General features: G+C 40.1%; 2 protein-coding genes across 4 annotated transcripts in view; both read right to left on the reverse strand.

Moving 5' to 3' along the window:
- The window catches only part of LOC147846195 (uncharacterized), a 1,020,765-nt gene that overhangs the window by 67,354 nt on the left and 925,419 nt on the right, over positions 1-27,992 (reverse strand). The window lies entirely within an intron of this gene.
- Positions 47-27,964, reverse strand: ppm1la (protein phosphatase, Mg2+/Mn2+ dependent, 1La). Of its 3 annotated transcripts, none has more exons than XR_015477765.1 (5): positions 26,980-27,964; positions 5,870-6,044; positions 5,627-5,788; positions 783-1,584; positions 47-617 (listed from the first exon to the last, which is right to left on the reverse strand). XR_015477765.1 is itself a non-coding variant. In NM_001077600.1 (4 exon segments), coding segments are annotated over 4 exon segments (1,086 nt in total). In that variant the 5' UTR covers positions 27,379-27,769; the 3' UTR covers positions 47-1,234.

The raw sequence follows: 27,992 nt of genomic DNA on the forward strand, positions 1-27,992 counted from the left end.
CATGTGCACACAAACACACACTATTAAAGAAAACCAAAACGATTCGTTTTCGCTTGACTTGTAAGGTTTATTTAATCGCTTTAATCTCCCACATACATTTCACACAGTGCAAGAAATTCAGATTTTGTGTAGACGGGGATTTGTGCCAATTCTTTTCCTATTTAGGTTAACATTTAAGTAACACTTCTTAAGAGGAAAGTTGAAAAACTGTAAGCCAGTATTAACCCAACAGTCTTCACAAAGTAAATACACATCATATAACCCTAAATCCGTCCACTGCGGTATGCATAAAGCCATTAAAACAGTGACCTAAACACAGGAGAAACCTGACGATCATGAGCGGGACCGGTTATGACGTTAAATCAAGTCTAACATTCGTAATCAAACGCAAACTTAATCCCAAACACATTTACACAAACTGATGAGCAGCACCAGTGTACATTGGCATACATGCCCTGAAGTGATATGAGCGGATCATGTACACTGAAACAAAAAAGATTAATTGGATTTACTCTATTTATTTAAGGTAAGTGGTTGCAAACAATATAGAAGGGCCAAATTTAAACAAATAAAATAAATTGAGTAGTGTTCAACCTAATTTATATGCTTAAATTCAGCTCATATATACTGTTTGCAACCACTTACCTAAAAAAAATGGAGTAAATCCAATCAACCCTTTTTTTTGGCAAAGGTAAGTGGTTGCAAACTATTTATATGAGCTGAATTAAATCAAATAGATCAAATTAAGTAGTGTTAACCCTAATTTGATGTTCAAATTCAGCCTATATTCATTCTTTGCAACCATTTAACTTAAAAACAAATCCAAGTTTTTTCAGTGTACATCCAAATTTAAGAGCTGGATATGGTTCCATCAGCTGCATATTTGACCTCAAAATAAAAAAAGTTATGATATTTACGCGATTTATCCTGAACAAACATCTATGAGTGCATCTTCAAGGCAATAAATGTCTTTCTACCATTCAAGCCGATAGCCGTTTCACAAATAATATTGCTCTGTATAAGACGGAAGGCCAGGATACATCATCTTTACAGTGTAAGGAATTGAAAAACAATTCAAAACTCATATCTCCCCCCCCAAGTGTCCATTTGGCACACACCAAAAAAAAAAAAAGAAGAATCTGGGTATGCATGTGTTTGTAGGCACATGCATCTATTGTAATGCTTTTGGCTTGTCTCTTATATTACAACGTCTCACCTCTGCTTGATGGAAAGGCTACTCTGCAGTTTTGCTGGCCGAGCTGCTCTTGAACTTGACCACCATGACGGTGATGTTGTCTGGACAGCCGCGGTAGAACGACTGCAGGACGATGCTCTTGGCGCCGAAGTGCGGCTCGTCTAGACGCTCCCGGACGAAGCGCACGGCCTCCTCGTTGCTGAAGGCGTCCCACAGGCCGTCTGACGCCAGGATCATGAACTCGGGCTGCAGCTTGTCCAGGTCGAAGGTCAGGATGTCGGGGTCTGGGATGACCACGTTCAGGTTTTTCAGCGGGTAGTCGCCCAGTGAGCGGGACATGGCCAGGATGCCCTGCACACGCCATGAACCGTTGAAACTGATGAAGCCTCCTGATGGAGAAGACGACAGATGGGTGTCATTCACGCAGATTACAGAACTGGTAGGAAGTGTGACATGAACAAACTGAACAGTCTGGTCATATCATATCCATTAACTCAATATAATCCCAAAATGGGGGTCGAGAGATAATGAAGGTCGAGAGATAATGAAGGTGGATGTAGTCGCTTGGTGATTTCCAAAAATCAAATACATTTTATTAACCATTACAGTATGTGCTGCTGGGGAAGATTTCATCTGCTCTGGGTTGATTTTGAGTCCTAATTTGGCTGCAACTTTCTCTGTGTTTCAGCAAATGAAATGATTTTTGATGACAAATCTCATTTTGATAGTCATTTTGGGAAAATGCTTTCAAAATGTAAAAAAAAAAATAATAATAGTAATAAATTCAACAATACACTCTGTGCAAATGTACTACCTTTTCATTATGTTGGTGGCTGTTTTTGCCCAAGCAGCAACCTCCTACTCTCCCTCGTTAAGGTATTACTAATATTAAGGTATTAAGGTATTAAGGTAGAAACTAGAGCAAATTTTTATTGATTTCACTGTAGGGATGTAACGGTATCAGAATTTCACAGTACGGTAATACCTCGGTATCAATGTCACGGTACGGTATTTATTGAATCATTTACAGGAAAAAACAAAACTTATGAAAATACTCCAAAAAAGTGCCAAAAGTGTCAATGACATACAAATTAGCCATCTATCTGTAAGCTTTGAAACAGGAACTTCAATTTTAATAACAAAAAAAATATTAAACCATATAAAAAAAAAAATTTAAGTTTTTAATTTAGTATTGTTGAAAACTCATCACATTCAACATTTAATCACTCACTCACTTAGATAGAGATGGGTTTAAAGGAAAATTATCATATAAATATAATCTGGTAAAAGGTATCTCTGGGCATTTACAATGTCCCCTGCAAAAAAAAAAAAAACTCTCATTTGGTACTGAGGTTTCTGGGACAAGAGAGATATGACTTATATGACTTATTTCTTGAGCGCCGAAAACGGAGCGTTTCGAAAACGCTGGACAGGCCGTTTTCATTCTGAAACGCTGCTGCTCCATCTCAGTGTGGATGGGGAAAGACGGAGACATCTGAAAATGGAGGCAGGGCTGCAAACGTTCGCCTATCTGATTGGGGCTTTTCCTCAATATTAAGTAGCCCACACACAGTTCAGTCTTGCATCCTCTTCTTGTAAGTTAAGACTTCCCAAGTTTGATCAAGGCTGCAGTCTCCCCCTTCTCAGTTTGATATGGAAAACATACCGAGGACACGGGTAAATCTTCAAAGGGAACAGTGTACTTTATAACTTCATTCACATCACCTTGGCTACGTTGTTTCACTTTCTCAACAATAAAATGTATACATGATTTAAGGAACTGCCTATTTTCTTTTTGATATTAGCAACTTAACAGACAGCAGAAATGTTGAGGCGTCGTGCTGCATATATGAGCGTCATCTTCACTGTGTGCATATTTATAACAAAACGGAGCCGATAACAACTGCCTCCTTTCAATTTCAGTGAAAATACGAAACGCACCCTCTCTTTTGCTGAATATCAGTTTTAATAATCGACAATTATAAAAGTATAACATAAAATAAGTTTATACATTGTAGGAAATAAAGGCAAGCGATCAGTCAATGTACCTGGATTAATCATTAACTTATCTTTGCGCTTAACCAAAACATGTTACCCGTGAACAAGTAACTTAATAGATTCCAATGACCAAAGTCAGGGAATTGGCCTATGTCGTTAGATAAAGACAACAACATGAATGAAATATCACGTTTAGCAAATATAGTGAGATTAGATCCAGCGGGAGATGCGTGATGAGCAGTCCGACAAGCAGAGCTCTCATCTCATGCTGGAGCGCTTGCCCGAGAGTGTCTGTGGTCACGTGATGTGCGTTTTCAGCGTTTTGGTGTGGACGGAGAGCTGTTCAGAAACGCTGGGTAAAACGCGAGTGTGGACGCGGATCGTTTTCATTCTACAACGCCGTTTTAAAACTAAAACGCACTCTTGTAAAAGGGGCCTTAGAGTTTTACAGCTCTTTTTGATCCCCGCTTCTTGCAGCACACTCCATTTCCGCATTACTGGATCTGTAGCGACAACAGACCGCAAGGGATGATGGGGATTGTAGTTTTCGCTACCTCCCGTTCGCTTCATTCGCCTGAGCAAATTTTCTCAGAAGACCTATAGTTTTACCGAGTCATGCGACTTCGGTAATATCGAAAAAATTAATATTGCGGTATGACGGTATTTACAATACCGTTACATCCCTATTTCACTGTTAAAATGGCCAACTTTACAGCCAAAATAAAAGTAGAGTCTGGTCCAAAAAAAAAAATAAAAAAAAAAGATTTTGGGGTATATAGCTAACATAACCCTTTATGACAACTGTGAGGGGGTAAATTTTTTAGAACTCATCTGTTTCGTTTATATTAAGTGAAAGAAATATGCATGTACTCACTCTTCAAATATTCTGTTGTTTGCATAATTGCATACTTAAGGGCCTAGTCACTTGAGTGAGAGCTAGTTCTCTCTGGTCGCCGTCATGTCACCTCAGCTGATTCCGGCTGATTAGCCGCTGAACTCTGGATATTCCAGTGCTCGACAGTGCGACCATTTCGCTTGAATTTGCAACCTTAAAATAGATGTGCGTGAACTGGAACATGTGCGATTTTTTTTTACTAAGCATAATTGATGACTTAATTCCCTCGGCCACGTAAAAACATCATGCTCTTCTTTATAAGTTATGGTATATTACATAGGATATCTATTGTGACGGTAGCAAACGCTGACGCTATCAACATCAGCACATCTCTACTGATTTATTTTCTTCACGTCAAGCGGTCTTTATGTTCTTTTGAATACATTGTTAAGCGTTGAGTGGCGGCATGAAGCACAACGTGCGAGCCTCATAGAAAACGTCTACAATTCGTTGAAAAATGGTTACTTAAGAAAACTGCGTTTGAATAAAATAGAACCGATAGAACAGGAAACTAATAATAAAAAAAGATTTAAACTTTAACAGTTTAACTTTAAACATATTTATCCATCCATCTTTTTCCTAAAGATCTATAATCTTTTCCTAAAGATCCATCCGTCTCTCTATCCATCCATTGTCCCATCCATCCATCGTCCCATCCATCCATCCATCCATCGTCCCATCCATCCATCCATACATTTGTTGTTCCATTCATCTATCCGTCTGCCGTTCCATTTATCCATTAGTATGTAATTTCATCCATCCATCCATCCATCCATTCATCCATCTATCTGTTGTTCCATCTATCCATCCATCCATCCATCTATCTGTTGTTCCATCTATCCATCCATCTCTGTTGTTCCATCCATCCATCCGTCTGTCATTCCATCCATCCATCGTCCCATCCATCTATCCATCCATCCATCTATCGTCCCATCCATCCATCCATCAATCGTCCCATCCATCCACCCAATCCATCCATCCATTGTCCCATCCATCTATCCATTCATTGTCCCATTCATCCATCCATCGTCCCATCCATCCATCCATCTATCCATCCATTGTCCCATCCATCTATCCATCCATTGTCCCATTCATCCATCCATCCATCCATTGTCCCATCCATCCATCCATCCATCCATCCATGCATCCATCGTCCCATCCATCCATCCATCCATTGTTCCATTTATCCATCGTCCCATCCATCCATCCATCCATCCATCCATGCATCCATCGTCCCATCCATCCATCCATCCATTGTTCCATTTATCCATCGTCCCATCCATCCATCCATCCATCCTTTGTCCCATCCATCTATCCATCCATCCATCCATCCATCCATAGCTCCATCCATCCATCCATCCATCAATCCATTGTCCCATCCATCCATCCATCTATCCATGCATCCATCGATCTATTTTTTCAAAGACCTATTATTCTATCTCTCCATTCCTCCTCTAATCCGTTATCGTGAAAACGACTCATGTTACCTCATTTATAAACACCTAATTTCCTGACTCTTGAATCAGTCAAAAACTCACCGGCTCTCTTGATCCTCTTGCGCTCCTTCAGCTGGTAGGGCTTGTGATCGTGCGAGAGGGCTACAGCATTTCCATCTTTATCGCAGAGAACGCCACGAGAGTCTCCAACATTCGCCACAGTCAGCTCGCGGTCAGACAGCAAGGCTATCAGACATGTTGTGCCTAAAAACAAAAGAGCAGCGATTCAGCATTGTGCACAGTCTGATGGATGATAGAGCTAAAACAAATGCTGCTCCTGCTGACCTGCTTCATCATGAGAAGCAGAGAACTTCTCCACCATGTCCCGGTCCACGGCCAGGATGCGCTGCTCCAGGATGGAGGGGTAGGAGAGAGGACTGTCCTTCTTCTCCCTCTCGAACGCCTGCAGCTGCTGCTTTAGAGCCTCCGGCAGGTGGGCCTTCACATAATCTGCAGCCCCCTGGAGAACAGCAAAAACAGCATTTACAAAAATGGTTGATGTATTTATCCTACAGATTACTGCAAAAATATAAGTGACACTTTCACCTAAACAAAGCTAGACTCTGTACTTTTTTTTAAACTAGAGGTGTAAAAACACCCTTCTGAGACAGGGGGGGTTCATGGCCCTTTAAGGCCCCGTTTACACTAGTACGTTTTAGTTTTAAAATGGCGTTACAAGGAGAGGATGTAGGACTGAACTGTATGTAGGCTACTTAATATTATTAAAAAGCCCCAATCAGAGAGGGGAATGTCTGCAGCCCCGCCTTAGTTTTCAGATGTGTCCGTTTTCCCCCATCCACACTGAGACGGAGCAGCAGCGTTTTAGAATGAAAACGTCTTCTTCAGCGTTTCCAAAACACTCCGTTTTTGGCGCTCAAAAACTCCTGTGTACTGCGGATGGATGGCATAACTGTAGCAAAACTAATGAAAACGCTAAGCAGGGCGCCCAGTCAGTACCTAGATGGGAGACCACATCGGAAAGCTAGGTTGCTGCCGGAAGTGATGTTAGTGAGGCCAGCAGGGGGCACCCAACCTGCGGTCTGTGTGGGTGCTAATGCCCCAGTATAGTGACGGGGACTCTATCCGCTTGTTAAGTGGTGACGTGTTTGTGACGTATGTAATACTGTTTCCGGGTCCAAGCCGCCATTCATTTGAGTGGAGAAATCATTCGTTTATGATCGCGTTTTATTCCTATCACACATTAAAGTTAATTTTACATAAAGTCATAGTGTACACAACAATCTCTGGGCTTGCTGCATAACAAATACCAAAATTTTAACAATTTATAAAACAATGAATCACTTTCTGGTAGGGATGTAACGGTATCAGAATTTCACGGTACGGTAATACCTCGGTATGAATGTCACGGTACGGTATTTATTGAATCATTTACAGGAAAAAACAAAACTTATGAAAATACTCCAAAAAAGTGCCAAAAGTGTCAATGACATACAAATTAGCCATCTATCTGTAAGCTTTGAAACAGGAACTTCAATTTTAATAACAAAAAACTATTAAACCATGTAAAAAAATAAAGTTTCAATTTAGTATTGTTGAAAACTCATCACATTCAACATTTAATCACACTCAGCCCATCTACCCAGATGAGAGCTCTGCTAGTCGGACTTCTCATCAAGCATCTCCCGCTGGATCTAATCTCACTATATTTATTAAACGTGATATTTCATTCATCTTGTCTTTATCTAACGACATATTCCCTGACTTTGGTCACTGGAATCTATTACTTGTTCTCAGGTAACGTGTTTTGGCTGAGCGCAAAGATAAGTTAATGATTAATGTAACCACTTACATTCTGTATATTGACTGATCGCTTGCCTTTATTTCCTATAATGTATAAACTTATTGTATGTTATACTTTTAAAATGGCCATTATCGATTCTTAAAACTGATACTCAGCAAAAGAGAGGGTGTGTTTCGTATTTTCACTGAAATTGAAAGGAGGCAGTTGTTATCGGCTCCGTTATGTTATAAATATCCACACAGTGAAGATGACGCTCATGCAGCACGACGCCTCAACATCTCTGCTGTCTAAGTTGCTAATATTAAAATGAAAATAGGCAGTTCCTTAAATCATGTTTACATTTTATTGTTGAGAAAGTGAAACAACGAAGCCAGGGTGATGTGAATGAAGTTATAAAGTACATGGTTCCCTTTGAAGATTTACGCGTGTCCTCGGTATAGTCTGCTTTTCCATATCAAACTGAGAAGAAGAGACTGCAGCCTTGATCAAACTTGCGAAGTCTGAACTTACACGGAGATAATGCAGGACTGAACTGTGCGTGTAAAGCAGGTCGCACACCAGAAGCGACGCTCGGCGGCGCGCCGCGCAGCGCCATGTATTTTAGAATTCTAATCATAGGTTTCTATCAGGATACACACACCGGCGGCTGTCGGCGGCGCCGGCTCAGGACGCAGTTCATTTTTCAGCCGCGCCACAGAGCGCCATCTGATTAGTTTCATGTTAAATATCATTCGAATGTGCGCGTCTGGTGTGCGATACTTTAATCTGTCATGTACGCGCCGTGTCGCGGCGCCGAGCGGCGCTTCTGGTGTGCGACCTGCTTTAGAGTTTTCCAGCTCTTTTCATCCCCGCTTCTAGCAGCACACTCCATTTCCGCATTACTGGATCTGTAGCAACAACAGACCGCAAGGGATGATGGTCAAGCATGGGCTGATGGCAATTGTAGTTTTCGTTACCTCCCGTTCGCTTCATTCGCCTGAGCAAATTTTCTCAGAAGACCTATAGTTTTACCGAGTCATGCGACTTCGGTAATATCGAAAAAAATTAATATTGCGGTATGACGGTATTTACAATACCGTTACATCCCTACTTTCTGGCCATCGGATATTAGGCATGGACATGTATATTGCGATCGTGACTTTCGAAAGTATTAAATCGCTTTGTAAATGTTTATTATTACCATTTCACGAGTCTCCCCATTCAGTTGAAAAGAGCGATTGGACCCGGGAGCCGCTCCGCATGACGTCACACTTAACAAGCGGATACTGCTCAGTCTTTTGGATGAGATGTTACACTGAGGTCCTGACTCTCTGTGGTTGTTAAAAATCCCAGGACGTCCTTCGAAAAAGAGTAGGGGTTTAACCCCAGCATCCTGGCCAAATCTGCTCACTGGCCTCTGTCCATCATGGCCTCCTAACCCTCCCCATACCATGATTGGCATATTATCACTCTGTCTCCTCTCCACCAATCAGCTGGCGTGTGATGTTTGGTCTGGCACAAAATGGCTGCTGTCGCGTCATCCAGGTGGATGCTGCACACTGGTGGTGGATGAGGAGATTCCCAACCGTGTGTAAAGTGCTTTGAGTGCCCAGAAAATATAAATGTAAGGAATTATTATTATTATTATTATTATTATTAGTGTAAACAAGGCCTAAGCTTCGATTCCATTCACTGCCATTACAAAGCTGAGAACTGCACAGTTATTTTCGTTTTTGTGTGAAGGTATAGTTCACACAAAAACTAAAATTTTCTCATCATTAACTCATCCTTTATTTGACTTTCTAAATTCTGTTAAACACAAACAAAGACATTTTGAAGAATGATGAAAACCGATAATCATCCACTGTAGAAAAATCAAACAGTATGGAAGCCAATGGTTGCATGTTTTTCAGCTTTCTTCAAAATATTGTCTATTTTCTGCTCTTGAATGTTATCACTTAACAGTACTGCAAATTTTCTATGTTTTGATGATTCTTCATCAACTATGTAAATGCATGACACAATTTAAAGCTTTATTAAGACAAGAACGTATTGTGTACTAAATGTCACGTGTACAGTCAGACATGAACACACAAAAAAACTGCTAGAACGCAGATAAAGGCATTCACATATAACCCAAAATCAGAGTATTGGGCAAAAAATACCTGTTCCGGTCAGATTTTAAGCTGTTTTGACTTTTAAATGATAAAAAAAATCCTAGTAAGGATTTTACATGACATTACACACATCTGCTGATCAAGCATAATCGGCTTAAGAACGTGCATGTAAACACACTCAATGCCATTCACTGAACTATTCCCTTAATACTTTCATTAAAAAGACCAGTTCAAGAACAAAGCACCAGTGTCGATCCAGCATTAGCTGAATCTGGAACAATTTTCTTTGGAAAAACAGAATATTGTATCATTATGGTCTCTGAACTGAAACTCAATATCAGCTTATTCATTTTCTACAACAGTTCAGCAAACAAAATAGTACATGTGTAATCCTGATGTGTTGATATTGAGGAAAACAGTGTGCTGTAAATGAAATGATGCTTTATTTGGTATGCTTTCTTGCTGAACAACACTGTAGCCAGCAGATCTTCGTTTCTCTGTGCACAGATAAGACAGGTCACGCAGGTAAAACAGCAGCAACAACAAATGACCTGACAGATCTAAAATATTTCCAGTACAAACAGCATATTATGAGCTGATTTGTAGTCATGAAGGATAAGACACAAACAGTTTGAGAGATTTAAGATATTCAAGGTGAACTCATTCATTTTCCTTCAGCTGAGTCCCTTAATTTATCAAGAGTTGCCACAGCGGAATGAACCTCCCATGGTGGACTCTCAAAATGAAAAAGTTAATGCAGTTTGAGTGACAAACTTAGCCCCAAATCTATTTATACACCTAGCCCTCTGCTTGAAACAGAGGTAGGGGTAGAAGTCTCCCCCTAAGGAATAGGACACCACTGCCTCGCGTCATCATGTCATCAATAGAGCAGATTGTGAGCTCATTTTCATTCATTTATTTCCTTCGACTTAACCCCTTTATTCATAAGAGATCACCACAGTGGAATGAACCGCCAACTTATCCAGCATATGTTTTACACAGTGGTTGCCCTCCCAGTTGCAACCCAGTACTGGGAAACACCCATACACTCTCACATTCACACACTACAGCCAATTTCATTTATTCAATTCACCTACAACGTATGTCTTTGGACTATGAGGGAAACCGGAGCACCTGGAGGAAACCCACGCCAACACGGGGAGAGCATACAAACTCTACACAGAAAAGCCAACTTGGAACCAGCGACCTTCTTGCTGTGAGGCTACAGTGCTAACCACTGAGCCGCCCTACATAAGGTTCAGTTTATTACTATAGAAATTGCACTGCGTGAATGTAGATTCTAATTTTCCATATGAATTAACTGAAAATCTCACATTTCCGATGTCACGCGCTCCACCACAAAGACAAATACAGTGGTTGCCTAATGCCTAGTAACATAAAAAAGTAGCGCACAGCTCTTTACTAATGTCAACAAAAGGCAGTGCTGTGCATCTCATTTACGAGTCTCAGGGTGTTGAAAGATGCGCATAACTATACTTTGTATTTTACAGTGCTCATATTTATGGAAGATTTTGCAAAAAAAAAAAAATGATCACAATATCATGTTTCATTTAATTCATTATCGATAATTATTGAATATTTTTTAACAATACATTTAGGATTTTTTATTTAACCACTTTATTTTCATTTACCAATATTACTAATTTTATCAAATATTTTTAATTTTAACTAAATATCTGATCCCTTTATAATAAAGTAACACAAGTGTTAAAGAGACTCTTAAACTTGATAAATAAAATGTTACAAAGTGTGTGGTAAAGCGTAAATACTGAACAATCAAAGCAAACTTCAAGATGTCAATAATAATGATACAGTAACCTCAAACTGTGTCAACACAAATTATGATAATCAGATCTGAGCTTTTAAGTAAAGAAACGAACCATCATTATTCAAATACATACAGAAACGTTACAAATTGTGAAGTAGAATGAATATATTAACCCATATGCTAAATATCTTTAAGATGGGGAGCTAGTGACTGGGATGCACAAGAAAAGAAACCAAAAAGCCACTCTGACCACATCTTTTCATTCTTTTTATTTACAATCTCCTCACTGCTGCTAGCCACTGCACTCATTTTCGCATGTGTTGTTATTCTGACTTGAAGTGACGAGCGTGAGCATGTGGATTCCTTTACCATTTTCTATGCACTTTGAGCTCATGCTCTCCTGGTGTCTCTTGTAACTAGCCGACCATCAACCGTTTTTTCAGAGGATGACAAACAGACAAATCATTGCAGCAGCTCTGATACAAGTTCAAGTAGAAAAGTAAAAGAGCACTGCAGTGTTTGGGTGAGCTGTGTTTATCCGAGGTAATTACTCTGCCGGTATTACTGAAATGTGTATATTTCATACAAAGTGTGAAGCAGATTGAACAGTTCTACTAGCATAAATCGCAATGCGCTCACGGCATTCGGAAAAGTTCAGATGTTTTTCAACTAGGTGCACCTGGAAAATGCGCGCACGTCACGTGCACGTCGCACACGCCTCAATTGGAAATGACAAACTTACACTCTAAGCTGTTTGGCAATCCTTCTAAGGCGTGTGCTCAGCAGCCACATTTTATTAAAACTAAAGTCTTCATACAGAACTTTTTTTTTAATTTATTTTTTTTATTGACAATGGTGTTCTGTCAAAAAAATACAGATACCAATTTTATCGCCTAGCTCTAGATGTAACAAGAAAACATGGCAGATGTGTTGTAAAAAGCCTTAAACAGCCACTAAACTTTATTTACAGACTGGCCTATTCTGTCATGTCAATAAGTAAGGCCTAATTCCAATTCTACCCCTTAGCCCTACCCCTTACCTTCATGCAAACGCGCAAAATGAGGGTTAGGGGTGTCCCAATGAAATAAAGGCAAAGGGCTAAGGGGAAGGGCTAGATAGCCCCTGAGATTTTCTAGGGCCATACTAGAAAATAAGGAGTACTAAGGAAAATTTCAAACAATACACCAGCAACAAGCACAAATGCAAGTTATTTTGGCAATATTAGGTATTATTACAACAAATAAACATATGTTTGAATACATTCATTATGGCATTTGTGTTTTATGGTCATGCTTAAAAAAAAAAAAAAAAAAAACGCTACATTTGGCTGTCTACACTCACTGCCCACTTTATTAGGTACACTTGTCCAACTGCTCGTTAATACAATTTCTAATTCACCAATCACATGGCAGCAACATGGTCAAGACGATCTGCTGCAGTTCAAATCGAGCATCAGAATGGGGAAGAAGGGTGATTTAAGAGACTTTGAACATGGCATGGTTGTTGGTGCCAGACGGGCTGGTCTGAGTATTTCAGAAACTGCTGGTCTACTGGGATTTTCATGCACAACCATATCTAGGGTTTGCCAATGCCTTGATGCCAAAGGGGAATGGCCAAACTGATTCGAGCAGATAGAAAGGCAACAGTAACTCAAATAAACCCTCGTTACAACCGAGGTCTGCAGAAGAGCATCTCTGAACGTACAACACGTCCAACCTTGAGGCGGATGGGCTACAGCAGCAGAAGACCACACAGGGTGCCACTCCTGTCAGCTAAGAACAGGAAACTGAGGCTACAATTCACACAGGCTCACCAAAATTTGCCTGGTCTGATGAGTCTTGACTTCTGCTGCGACATTTGGATGGTCGGGTCAGAATTTGGCATCAAAAACATGAAAGCAAGGATCCATCCTGCCTGGTATAAATATCCAACCCGGTACTAGTACGGTGTACCTTATAAAGTTGCCTATTCCCATAACATACTTTCACATCAGCCACTCGATGATACTCGATTCCCCTTTCAGAAAAGTCTAGTGGCTGGGAATTACCCTTTTACAGTGTCTGGTATAATGTTAATGTTGTTTTCGTGTGTTTACATAGATGAATATGGCCACTGTGCAAATACACAGTTCAGTTACGAGCTCACTGCCACATTATATCATTATGATAACATGACACCGTTGCCTTCGGAGGCTTCCTGAAGATAAATACCCAAAAATAATGCAACTGGAATAACTAAAGCAGTCACCATCGTCAATATCATCGTCGAGTTACAACTCGCAATGACATGCGATGACGTGTGTGGGTGTTGTAGTGGTGTCCCATTTCTTAGGGGTAAATTTGAAGCCCTTTGAAAGGGGGTAGGGGGCAAACAAAATAGATTTGGGATTGGGCCTAAGGTTAGCAGAACATAAAATATGTTGTGTAAAATTTTGCAGACTACTGCTAGTAAAATTTAGTGGGTTTATTTCCAAAACGTCTCTTCAAAGATCATGAACGTAACACATTAACACTGTTAAATGTAAAAAAAAAAAAAAAAGTTTATTTGCTTGGTTCTGCAGCCGTATTCCTGCTGTAGTGGTTGCATTCAGGCCTCGTTTACACTGATGCGTTTTTGTTTGAAAAACAAAATGGTTACGCCATCCGTCCACACTACGCCAGAGTTTTCGAGTGCCGAAAACAGAGCGTTTTGGAAACGCTGGAGAGGACGTTTTCATTCTAAAACGCTGCTGCTCCCTCTCAGTGTGGAAGGGGGAAAACGGAGGCGGGGCTGCTGAGATTCGCTAGCTGATTGGGGCTTTTGTGTCATTGCGTACCCTTCCCTTATTCGTCAAGCCCCTATCACATGACTACAACACATGGCTTTAACGCTACCGGAAGACAGCTGACCAGCCTTCACTGTAAACAACAACACAGACACAGAAATGGGAGCGTTGTTTGCACTATTGTCTGTTTTAGGTGCCATTGTGCAGTTATTTATTTGTTACGTTTAGTAACAACTCGACCTTGTCGTCTGTCCACAAAAATACCTCTCCTGCTTTCTTTGCCATCGCGTTCATTGTTCAACCGGTTTTTGTTGACTAACAACAACCAAATGCCGAGCAAGACACATGCTTCCTGTTTATACTAAAATGCGCATGCCCAGAGTGCGCGAATGGTCACGTGATATACGTTTTTGGTGGCGTAGTGTGGACGGAGATATGTTCAGAAACACTAGGTGAAATGCTAGTGTGGACCATTTTTGATCTAAAACGCCGTTTTAAAACTAAAACACACTAGTGTAAACGGGGCCTCAGAGAAATGTCTCATGCTCCATTGTTTTGTAGTGTGGTCCTTCCCCTTACCCCTTCGCCTAGAGAATTGGGACACCCCCTATCATTCACGTGAATGTGCTAAGGGGTAGAAATGGAAGTGGGCTTTAATTCATTCATTTTCCTTTAGCCTAGTCCCTTATTACTCAGGGGTCGCCACAGTGGAATGATCCGCCAACTATTCCAGCATATTTTTTTACGCAGCAGATGCCCTTACAGTACTGGGAAACACCCATATACTCTTGCATTCACACACACTCATACATTTTGTTTACTCAATTCACCTATAGCGCATATCTTTGGACTGTGGGGGAAACTTGAGGACCTGGAGGAAACCTACATCGACATGAGAACATGCAAACTCCACACAGAAACTGGCCTAGCCGGGACTCGAATCACCAACCTTCTTGCTGTGAGGCGACAATGCTAACCAGTCAACCACCGTGCCGCAGAAAATAAGAAAGGTTTAGCCCAACATGAGGCAGCAAACGTCCATTTTTTGGGGTGAACTGTCTCTTTAAAAGAGGCCGAGAGCTCCTTCCAGATGGAGTTTTGAGCAGAATACAGATGAAGGGACAGAGAGTCTCTGAGGAGCGAGTGCCCTTTCCAAACGCGGCTAGATCCCCACAACAGAGTCAAAGAGCGTTATTTCCCCATCATCAGTGCGGATGCTTTGGATTCCTCACGCTACAGTCTTCAGCATTACGCTCTCGCTAGTGACTCAGCGATGCCACGCTAAAAATAAAAAGATGAAACCAGAGAAGCAAACATAATACCTGCCTGCCAAGAGAAACGCTGCAGTCTCTTTCAAAGTCACTTCCCAGGCAAACAGCTTTTCAGAAAGACAGCGCGGAGCCTCCTGATGAAGCCTATGCATTATTTACTGCGCCGATGTAGAGCTCTTGCAGAATAAGCAGATAGAGCTCAGGGTCACTTTGCACATGGCAGTGATTTGAAAACTGTAAATAGCACAGAGACACTACGAAGAGGAGTCTATCAGAGGTTAGAGATTAAGGGATTTCTTCTAAATCGAGTGTACAGTAGATCTCAAATATGTTTGCTTAAATTAAAGATGTTCTGAACAATGTATGGAAATAAACACCATTGGCGTTCACTGAGTGGTAGCGGGAGGCTGGGGGAGAAGGTAAAAGCGCTCTTTTTCGGTTTATTTGGACCCACGAAATGGAGGAAAAACTAGTGGAGGTTTGACAGGACTCAGAAGCAACCGTGTCTGTTTGACGTTTCATACAGAAAGAAATTAGTTTATTATCAACGTTGAGGAGAAATGGCTAATTCCCTTTAAACCCAGGTGAGCAAATATGTACATTTTCTACCAAATTAAAGGCTTCTTTCTCATTATGAAGTGTTAATAACAAAAGATATTGACCTTATTCTAAAATGCGGAAGTGCGCCTGTTTTCGCGATTGTCTTAGAACTTCCGATTCATTCGTCTATGGGAGAAATGACTAGGAATAATAAACGGCATAAAACGGTCAAACTTCTTGCTCTACAAACAAATGTTTGCATGACTATACAGACCAAGTAGAATAATATAATAATAAAATATCAAATTGCAACATCAAGCAGCGTAATGAGCAGTTTTTAACGTCAAAAAAATGAATGGAAGTGAATGAGACCGGAAGTCTCAAGCCAAAAAGATTCAAATGGCAGCGCCCACTCATCGGCGGAGAATAAGGTGAATACTACGTGTTTTTGGCTGTGAGACGTAGTTTGGATGAAGTTGTCAGCGATTTTTCCAATAGTAAAGTCATGCAATGTGAAAGTCCCTGTCGCCGATCCATCTTGCAGTGTAAACAAAGCAGCGACGAAACGCTAGCCCAGATAGTCATGCAGTGTGAAAGCATCTGTGACACGACTACTTTGAAAATTTGTTTATGAACCCAAATAAGGCCTAAATGTATGTTTTGGTTGTTTCGTTTTTGTAACTGGTAGCATTTCAGAGACTGTGAGGCTCTGTATGTGTTCATAATGAAATCCTGGTCACAGAAAGGCTAGTAATTAACATTTATACACAAGTATTTGTGTATATAAAACAGTTGTTTAGTAAGAAGAAGTGCTTCTCATACGATACGTGAATTTCAAGCAAAAATGACAATCAACTGCCGCTTTCTTTCGTACATCACACCTACCAAAAAGGATACCATTTGGCAGTGGAGACACAATCCTGATAAAGGTGAACCGTACCATACCGAACCGTACCACGCAGTGGAAAGATATAACATTGGCACCCATTGACTTTCATAGTAGGAACAAAAATTACAATGGAAGTTTTTTACTCCATAAGTATATTTTCCTTTGTGTTCAACAGAAGAAAGAAACTCAAACAGATTAGGAACAAGTAGAATGAACAAGTTCTCCATTTTAGGAGCACCATCGCTTTAAAACTAGTAATGTATTGATTGATTTCATATAGCCTGTACTTCTCTGCAGGCTTCACAATGTAAATGATTTAAAGTATGTTGATCATTGTGTTTCGCGAACAAAAAGAGTAGGGCGGATGCGACCCACAGTGACCTCTTTCCACTCGAGATCCTCCCACTGCAAACACACTACCAGTCGAGCTTTCATTTCACTCCAATCACACACCAGCACAAAGAGGGCTTCATTATAGCTGTTACACCGGTGTTCGGATGATCTAAAGGATTGTTCACCCAAAAATTAATCAATTACTCACCCTTCACTTGTTCCAAACCTGTTTGAGATTTTTTGTTCTGTTGAACACAAAAGAAGATATTTCGAAGAATGTTGAAACCACTACTCATTGACTTGTATTTGTTTTTCCTACTATGGATGTCAATGGTTACAGGTTAGCTCTAATATCTGGGGTCTGATTTATAATTTTTATTTTTTATTTGCATAAAAACTTGCTAAAACTGACATTACACCAGAATAACTTTTCCATTTATTTATTAAGGTTCCATCATATGTTTGACTCCAGCTTAATCTCCTAGTGGCCACATATGTGGACAGCACATTTTAGTGGCTATCCTCTTACGGCCAGAGGTGTTTTTTTTTTTTTTACATGCATTTTTATTTCTCCCTGCTATTTGGGCTTATTGGAATTTGGGCTTATTGGGAGAATAAAACCTAAGTATTATCTTTTTATACAATGTACTTTTAGAGAAAAATTATGTCCATATATGTGGACTCCTGGTGCGAATTTACATAAAACACTTTTTCCTGACTGTTTTTTGCATATATAACATATCATGTTTCATTTCGGCGAGGCAGTGGCGCAGTAGGTAGTGCTGTCGCCTCACAGCAAGAAGGTCGCAGCTCAGCTCAGTTGGCGTTTCTGTTTGGAGTTTGCATGTTCTCCCTGCCTTAGCGTGGGTTTCCTCAGGGTGCTCCGTTTTCCCCCACAGTCCAAAGACATGCTGTACAGGTGAATTGGGTAGGCTAAATTGTACGTAGTGTATGAGTGTGTGTGTGAATGTATGTGTGGATGTTTCCCAGAGATAAGTTGCGGCTGGAAGGGCATACGCTGCGTAAAATCTTGCTAGATAAGTTGGCGGTTCATTCCGCTGTGGCGACCCCGGATTAATAAAGGGACTAAGCCAACAAGAAAATGAATGAATGAATGTTTCATTTCATTTTTCATCATGTTTTGACTATCGGAGAGTAAAAACTATTTTTTTGCCCATTTTGGACAGTTAAAAATAGGGTTTGGGACATTTCATATATTGAAAAACAGTTGCAGGATGACTCTGTATGTTTGTAACAAAACATAAAACATTTAAAGTATTTTAAATAGGCGAGCTAAAGAAAAAAATAAAAGTCACCTACTTTACGATGGCCTGAGGGTGAGTAAATTAACAGCAAATTAAAATTTCTGTGTGAACTTCTAACTGAGTAAAAGTAATTAAAGTATTTGTTTGGTCGTTGCTTTACTGTTATGTTATTAATCCTTCATGGCACAGATTCTACAAGGTACTGGAAATATACCTCGGGGATTTTGGTCCATATTGACATGATAGCATCACGAAGTTGCTGCATGTTTGTCAGCAGCACATCCATGATGCGAATCTCCCACTCCACCACATCCAAAAGGTGCTTTATTGGATTGAGTTCTGGGGACTGTGGAGGCCATTTGAGTACTGTCAACTCATGTCATGTTCAAGAAACCAGTCTGAGATGATTCACGCTTTATGACATGGCAGGTTATCTTGCTGGAAGTAGCCATCAAAAGATGAGTACACTGTAGTCATAAAGGGATGGACATGGTCAGTAACAATACTCAGGTAGGCTGTGGCATTAACACAATGCTCAACGGGCCCAAAGTGTGCCAAGAAAATGTCCCCCACACCATTACACCACCACCAGCCTGAACCATTGATACAAGGCAGGATGGATCCATGCTTTCATGTTGTTGATGCCAAATTCTGACCCGACCATCCAAATGTCGCAGCAGAAGTCAAGACTCATCAGACCAGGCAACGTTTTTCCAATCTTCTATTGTCCAATTTTGCTGAGCCTGTGTGAATTGTAGCCTCAGTTTCCTGTTCTTAGCAAACAGCAGTGTGGTCTTCTGCTGCTGTAGCCCATCTGCCTCAAGGTTTAACGTGTTGTGCTTTCAGAGATGCTCTCCTGCATACCTTGCTTGTAACGAGTGGTTTTTTTTGAGTTACAGTTGTCTTTCTATCAGCTGGAACCAGTCTGTAAATCCTAGAGATGGTTGTGCGTGAAAATCCCAGTAGATTAGCAGTTTCTGAAAAACTCAGACCAGCCCGTCTGGCATCAACAACCATGCCACATTCAAATCCAATTATATTCCCTTCCCCATTCTGATGCTTGGTTAGAACTGCAGCAGATCGTCTTGACCATGTCTACATGCCTAAATGCACTGAGTTGCTGCCATGCGATTGGCTGATTAGACATTTGCGTTAACGAGCAGGACTTTATTTAAATATCCTTTAAAAGGTCTATTCAGTGCATTTAAAATAAGACATAAAAGAGACGGTCATATTTCATATATCACTCTACTCTGTACCGCCATTTCTAATTAAAAGCTCAATTTACCAGGCCTAATTCAAAATTATAATAACGAGAGGACCAGACCACCAGGGATTAGAGGAAGGGGACACGACAGAAGAGCAAGATGAGCGTTGATTAGGCCGACTGTGCTAGTCATTGTTAGCGAGAGCGCTCTTCATTAGCACACACCACAGGGCAAAAGATGATGTAACACGACACTGTCTATTTAACAGGGTATTTTTAACAGACCCTCTGGATCAAACATCTCACAGACCTAGTTTTCATTTATGACATTAAATCAGAACTGGATTTGCTTAAATATTGATTATATGTGCAAATTATGAACACGATGTGATTGATTGTTGAGAAGTAGGCTTTATGGAGTACCATTTCTATCCACTGCTGAGGTATTTTATTCTGTTGCCAAAGAAAGGAATTGCTAAAGCCCTTCACAGCTGTTATAAATGAACAAGAGTTATGGTGAAAAATGCGATATAGTAGGCAGACTAACAGTTGAACACACACACAAAATAAAAAGTCTGGGTGGAGTGGTGTTCATCCTGTTTTTTGGTTTCAGATGTACCGAAAATCGCGGGAGGCTGGAAAAGACTTGCTGTATAATTTCTGGAAAAATACATGTATAATTAAATCTAACAGCTATATTGCTCCTTTGGTGCTGTTGTAAATAAAAAAAGAAAGAAATGCATTCATTTGATCAAATATAGTAAAACAAAAATAATATATATACAGTTGAAGTCAGAATTATTAGCCCCCCTGTTTATTTTTCCGCCCATTTGTTTCATGAAGAGAGATTTGATTTTTTCAGCACATTTATAAACATAATAGTTTTAATAACTCATTCCTAATAACTGATTTATTTTATCTTTGCCATGATGACAGTATATAATATTTGACAATATATTGTTTAAGACACTTCTATACAGCTTAAAGTGACATTTAAAAGCTTAACTAGGTTAATTAGGTTAACTAGGCAGGTTAGGGTAATTAGGCAAGTTATTGTATAACAATGGTTTGTTCTGTAGACAGCCTGAAAAAAAAATAGCTTAAAGGGGCTAATAATATTGTCCTTAAAATGATTTAAAAAAATGTAAAACTGCTTTTATTCTAGCCAAAATAAAACAAATAAGACTTTCTCCAGAAGAAAAAATATTATCAGACACACTGTGAAAATTTCCTTGCTCTATCAAACATCATTTGGGAAATATTTAAAAAATATAAAAAAAAAAAAATCAAAGGGGAGCTAATAATTCTGACTTTAACTGTATGTAAAATGCTCATTAATATAAAAAAGAATATATAAACTAATTATAAATGAGCAATATTGCACAAGTAGCTGTGCAATATGGCTGTATATCGGCACTGGTGAGAGGCGTGCGGCCGAGTGCCTTAGTGGCTCACCCAGTGACGATATGCTGCTACCAGTGTGATATTGCGTTTATACAAAAGGTCAACGGCATAATCATGTATATAAAAAAGAAAACCAAACACACACACAAAAAAGTCTCAAAATCCTTTTGTATGAGGAACTACTTTCTTCAGCCATTCATTTACATCTGCAGCTGACGTCAGAACAGCAGAAACCGTTGCTACCTCACTAACGTCACTTTAGAAGTAGTATTTGAATGATTCTCTAGCGTACGGTCTAAGTTGATAACAAAACAGGTGATTTTGCTCACATTTAAAGATTATGAACTGAATAAAATGCCAGTCTACAAAGATTTTCCAGTATTTTTCTCTGTTGCAATGGGGAGATAACAATTATTAACCCCGAAAAAGCCAAAGCAAAGCAAACACTACCAGATTACTGTTGTGTTTGCGTTAAGGAAAAACGCTAACGCATGCAGCCATTTCTTCTTTCTGTTTACTGGACTGTTCTGCAGTAACAAATACAAGTAACTCAGTGTTAAGCAAAGAGTGACCAACACAAAATACATATATTACTGATATGCAAGTCCCATCTTAGACTTGATACACTACAATTACTATGGTATAAATACAGCACTGCACCCTAAAAAAAAGAGAGAGATCGACTTAGAATGTCACTTACCGTTTTTATAATGTTTTGATCAGCTGTACTTTGAAAATACACCAATCTTTTCTCCTCCAAGGGCTTATTATGCACTCTCTGTCGCCATCTTGTAGATGGACGTCAACCGTCTTTGCTCTGCTCAATGACAGGCTGATGGATGCCAACATGCTGTATATCAGCAATGATAAATATTTAAAATAGGCACTATCCTTATAACTAAACTGCATAGTTTACTATGCATCTCAGAGGTCGCGTTAGACTCTCATCGTCTGTCATTTTGACGGAGAGGGTTGTAAAAATTCCGTCATAACCTATTATTGACCGTCAATTAATTAGCATATTTTCTAATCGTTTTTTTCATTCATATTTTAATAATGAAGTTGCATGACGAGCATATAGGCTAAATTATTCATTTATTTATTTGACAAATGAACAAAAACTCCTATCTGCCTTAACTCATATCTTCCTCCTGCGTTGACCTGAACTGGGTGCTTGCTTGTGCGTAATCAAAAGTTAAGGGAGACTGTCTTTGCCTCGGAAAGTCGACTTCTCGTGACCAAAGATTGGATTTACTAGTGCCACTTCAGCCAGCGTTTTTTAGTTAGGAAACATTTCTCCTAAGGCTGTGATAAGAAAGTTTGCTGGATTCTCTGAATGTGGGATTTTCCAACACAATCTCATGGCAATTCGTAACTTTTTCATTTAGTGGCTAATTCGTATGAATTAGTACGATGTAATTCGTACAATTTAGTACGATTTGCTTATCCCCCAATGACGGTTGGGGTTAGGGGTGGGGTTAGGTGCCACGCCTCCTTTTTAAAATCGTATCATTTCGTACGACTGAAATCGTACAAATTCGTACGAACTAGCCACTAAACTGCCAAAACGTAAAATACTTACATTTTCTCGTGAGATCAGGCTGGATTTTCCGATCCTGCAAGCACTCGTTTCACCGGGAAAAAATACTACAGCACGCGCTCTTTCTGCGCCCCTCTGAGTCCGGTAGTGCTCACAACGCACCCTAGATAGCAAAATACACTCGGGCCAGTTCCTGCTAGATTCTCGCCTGCTGGGGACTCCAGCTGCCGTACTCAGGCCAGATGCCTGTGGACTCACTGCCCGGTTCCGGCCTGTGTCAATCGGGTCAGATGCGGTGGATATTCGCAAACTGACGCTGCCGCATCCGAGCCAGAATCGGCCCGCAAGTAATGGGCGCTGCGCCCGGAGCTGGCGCCACTTAGTCTTCATATACCTTCATATAAAACCTTTTGGTATTTGGCCGTTTAAAGAAACTTCTCACACTCAGCTGCTGTGTCTTTTTGCAACAGTACGCAGCGGTGACAAAGAGGAAGCAAAACAAGGGCAATCGCCATCAGCTAGACAGGAGTGGGAATTACAGTTGGCTAAAAAAAAAAATACTATAGCTCACCCTCAGCATAATCCGTCAAAAATCCGTCACTGCTGAAAAAAACGTGACCTCTGATATATATATATATATATATATATATATATCTATATATATATATATATATATATATATATATATATATATATATATATATATATATAAAAGAAATTGATATGAAATAAATTAAATAAATAGATTAGAAATTTAGGGTTTACTAAAATAGAAAAAAAAACACATGTAAAACACTAGTTCATAAATAATTCTATTTAATTATATATATATATATATATATATATATATATATATATATATATATATATATATATATATATATATATATATATATATATAAAAGAAATTAATATAAAATAAATTAAATAAATAGATTAGAAATTTAGGTTTACTAAAATAGAAAAAAAAAAACATGTAAAACACTAGTTCATAAATAATTCTATTTAATTATATATATATATATATATATATATATATATATATATATATATATATATATATATATATATATATATATATATATATATATATATTTAATAAATATATAAAAACAAATAAATGGCAAAAAAAGAAAATGTTTAGGGAGAGATTATAATCGCCAAGTGATTATTCATCATATTTTCTTCAACTTTACAATCCAAAACTTGATCCAGCACTAATACTAATGTGACACGAGTGTATACACAGATAAGACCCATAATGTCAGGACGTTTGGGTCAGCAAACATGGGAGGAGATACTGTAGATTAAAAGACTTTTACAGGGGTCGAAGATCATGAGGTTGGCACATTTTCATCTATTCACTGCATAGACTGGAGGAAAGTCATTTCTATAAACAAATACTGCTATAAATAGACTGTAGGCATTCCATATACGATCAAGAAAGCAGAAATAGACGACAAGAATCCTGGGAGAATGATATATTGGTAAATATCCAGTCACCAAATTTTCTCAGCTCATTACGTTACTTTTCAGAGCATCTCAGAGAGTATTCAAACATTAAGCGGACTAGTGTTCATCTGCCTTACTACACAATGAAGAAGTTAAAATGAACATCTGTCCGAGCTCCACATGGGCTGGGAAACTCGACAGGCCGGAGCAGATGTCTGATGGGGGGGGGTGCAGACTGAATGCACCACACAAGTATCATGGGAATCTCAATTGGCTGCATTAGAGCACTCATAAGCATTATAAAGGCAGTCTGTGTGTGGATCTCCTGCGGTCAATATCCTCACACACTAAACAACAACTTTAGCCGTTTAGTATTTAAACACAAAATGAACAAAACAGCACTTTTAAAGATCTGTTGATTTAGATTTCTTTTCCATGATTTTGAAAGAGCATGTGTGGCTGAAAGATGTAGAGGAACTTACAGTAATTCTTGCAATATTTACTCAATACTTATAAAATATTTATGTATATTGCAGCTGAAAGGGCATACGCTGTGTCAAATATGTGCTGGATAAGTTGGCGGTTCATTCCGCTGTGGTGACCAGAGATCAATAATGGGACTAAGGCGAAAAGAAAACGAATGAATGATTATTCAATAGGGGCTCGACAAAATAGTGATGTGCATGAGGTGACGCTTCTCGTTATGGCAGATCGAACATATATCAGTGTTGCTACTCTACATCTAATAACTTTTCATGCATTTTTCCCTCTTCGTTCAGAAATATCATGATATATTGTGGATGGTTTTCTTGTGATGTATATCGTTGGTATCGTGATCTATTAGTATTGGAAGCAAAATATCATAATTCATGTGGTGTAGTGGTTAGTGCGTTGACGCATGCACTCCGGTGCTCGCGGCGACCTGGGTTCGATTCCGCCTTGCGGTTCTATGCCGATCCTTCCCCTCTCTCTAGTCCCCATGCTTTCCTGTCAATTCTCTCTACTGTCCTATCACAAATAAAGGTGAAAACCCTGAAAAAATTATTATAAAAAATAAATAAAATAAAAAAATAGCATAATTCATTAATTCATTCATTTTCTTGTCGGCTTAAGGCTGATTTATACTTCTGCATCAAACGCTGGCGTATGCTACGGCGCTGACGCATAGCCCTTCGCCGTGGCCGTCACTGACGTGCACCTCTCAAAAATTGTAACTACACGTCGCATTGACGCGTAGCGTAAGCTCTGTCATTGCTCGGCTTGGTAGCGCTGATGAGTCTGGGCGGGACCGAGAGCCGCGCGAATGGTGCGAGCGATTGTTTACAAGTGTGGAGTACCGTGAAGGAGCTCCGGATGGAAAGTTTTGTTTTGTGTTTACTCATGGTTAAAGTTGTTGCATGTCCGCCGGTTCCTGCCTCAAAATGAGCGAGTTTGAGCCAGTTGTACATCCCGGAAGTGTTCAGGAAAAGCAATAAAGCAGCGAAGAAACTCGACACAGAGGAACATTTACACCTCACTGCCAACTAGCGTTTCGAAAGTGTTAATGCAGACCGACAGAGACAGCACGCAGAAGTATAAATGCACAGCCACGCGCGTTGCATGCGCCTTGGGTTACGCCGGTGACTTGACGCAGAAGTATAAATCAGGCTTTAGTCCCTTTATAAATCCGGGTTCGCCACAGCGGAATGAACCCCCAACTTATCCAGCACATTTTTACGCAGCGGATGCCCTTCCAGCCGCGACCCATCTCTGGGAAACATCCACACACACATTTACACACACACTCATACACTACGGACAATTTAGCCTACCCAATTTACCTGCACCGCATGTCTTTGGACCGGAGCACCTGGAGGAAACCCACGCGAACGCATGCAGAACATGCAAACTCCACACAGAAACGCCAACTGAGCCGAGGATCGAAACAGCGACCTTCTTGCTGTGAGGCGACAGCACTACCTACTGCGCCACTGCTTCGCCCAAAATATCATAATATCATATCGTATTACTGTACCTGAATATCTGACTGCTTATTTCACTTTTATCCTACTTATACTTATTTATCCTATTTATACTTACAATTTCTTTGATTCACTCCTCTACAAGATTATTCCAATCGAAGTTAAGGATTTCATTCCAAATAAAGCTAGCTATGAAAATTAATGTATAACAGGAAATAAAATAGGACAATTGTTATTGTTTACATCTCAAAATAGTCTATTAACCTCTTATGTCATTGTGTGGCGGCTGGGCAATAATAACTAAAATGCACAACAGAATGTTACGTTTAAACACATTGACAAATTACAACGCATCAACTTTTCACAGCGTAATACTCACTACTCTTGAGTACTTTTGATACTTTGAGTAATATGTACAACAGATACTTTTACTCACACTACATTTTTAGGCAAGTAATAGTATACAAGTATGATTTTCAGTACTCTTTCCACCACTGCCTACTAATACAGTAAATGGTTACAGGTTTCTTAAAATTCTTAAGTATATCTTTTGTGCCCAACAAAACACAAACACTCAATCTGGTAAGGAACACACAGTGTGAGCGAATGACAGTATTAACATTTGATAACTATTCAAACATTAGCCTACTTTCAGGGAAAAGGAACCACTTTTTAAAGTCACACTGACTTCTCATTTCGACCTACTTTTAGCCTATGAAACAGCGTCCGTGAATTACTTCATAATCTTTTCATAATACACCATAATCTTTTACGTTCCACACGAGTCAGTGATACGGGTTTGGCACAACATGAGGGTGAGTAAACAATTTTTGCACGAACTGCTCCTTTGAAGGTCGTCCAAGCTAACACACACACACACACACACACACACACACACACACACACACACACACACACACACACACACACACACACACACACCGTCTCTCGTGTTTGGTTATTTTGGGAACCAATTCCCAACGTTCCACGGACGTTATTTTTAGGTTTCAAGCTCCAAAAACTGCAACCACTCGTTCAACGGCTAATTTAGCAGCTACAAAAGGACGCTCTCTCTCTCTCTCTCTCTCTCTCTCATCAGCACCCACACTTCTTGAATCTTACCTCTCCACCATGTCCGTCAAAAATAGCAAAGATTGAAGGGTGGCTCCTGTTGGCCAGGTCGGTGAGCACCTCGAAGCGGTCCTCCATGTGGTCTCTCCGGCCCTGTATCGAGTACACCGCCACATTGTTGTTCTTGAACTCCCAGGTCTTGGAGAACTCCGCGTCCAGCACGTCCAGCCCGCCGAGCCTGTCGTTCATCATCATCTCCGCCACTTTCCCCTTCACCATCTTCACGGCATCCCGGCTCGACTTGACGATGGTTTTCACCTCGTCCGTGTGGAAGAAGTAGCTCCAGAGGGCCAAGCTGATGCATAACAGAAACAAGGTCTCTGGCCTGAGCAGAAAATAACGCATGATGCGACCCAAAAGAGACAAAAGCGTCATTGTGTCTCCTATCATCACACGCTCAAGACTGCACCCCGGGACTGAAGTGTGGGCTTCAAATTACTTCATCAGACCGATATTAAAGCCCATCTGCAGCCCGACGTGTGTATGTTCATCAACTGAATGCTCGAAAACCACGCAAACGCTGCTTTTATATTATTATTAATTTGATGATGATGATGAGATCCGGGTGTTTTCAGCTGCAGTCTTCCTCTGGTGCCCTACCGACGGGCTTCATATAACAGCTCATATCCCGTTACCTCCAGCGACAGCAAGCGCATTCCCTCCCGTACAGCCATCTGTCCCGCTAGCGAGCGTTTTCGACGAGTCTCTGCTCTTGTTTTGTCGCGTCACGGATAGTTTTATCGCTTTCTATATCGCTGATTCGCCGCTGCACATGCTGCCGTCTCCTCCACGCGCTGCTGCGTGACTGGCCGCGGCGGCTCGAACGGAAAACAACACACCGCCGACAAAGGTGTTACATCACACCGGTCCGCGAGCTCAAGAAGTCGACGTCAGACTAGATTTAAACAAACTAGTTTTTTAGTACTGCTGATGCCGCAACGTGACGCACCGACCAATGCATCTGAAAGAGCGTGACGTCACGCGTAGCTGTCCTCTGAAGAAAA

Source organism: Danio rerio, chromosome 2 (genome assembly GCF_052040795.2).
Source record: "Danio rerio strain M-AB ecotype USA chromosome 2, GRCz13ab, whole genome shotgun sequence".
Classification (NCBI taxonomy): domain Eukaryota; kingdom Metazoa; phylum Chordata; class Actinopteri; order Cypriniformes; family Danionidae; genus Danio; species Danio rerio.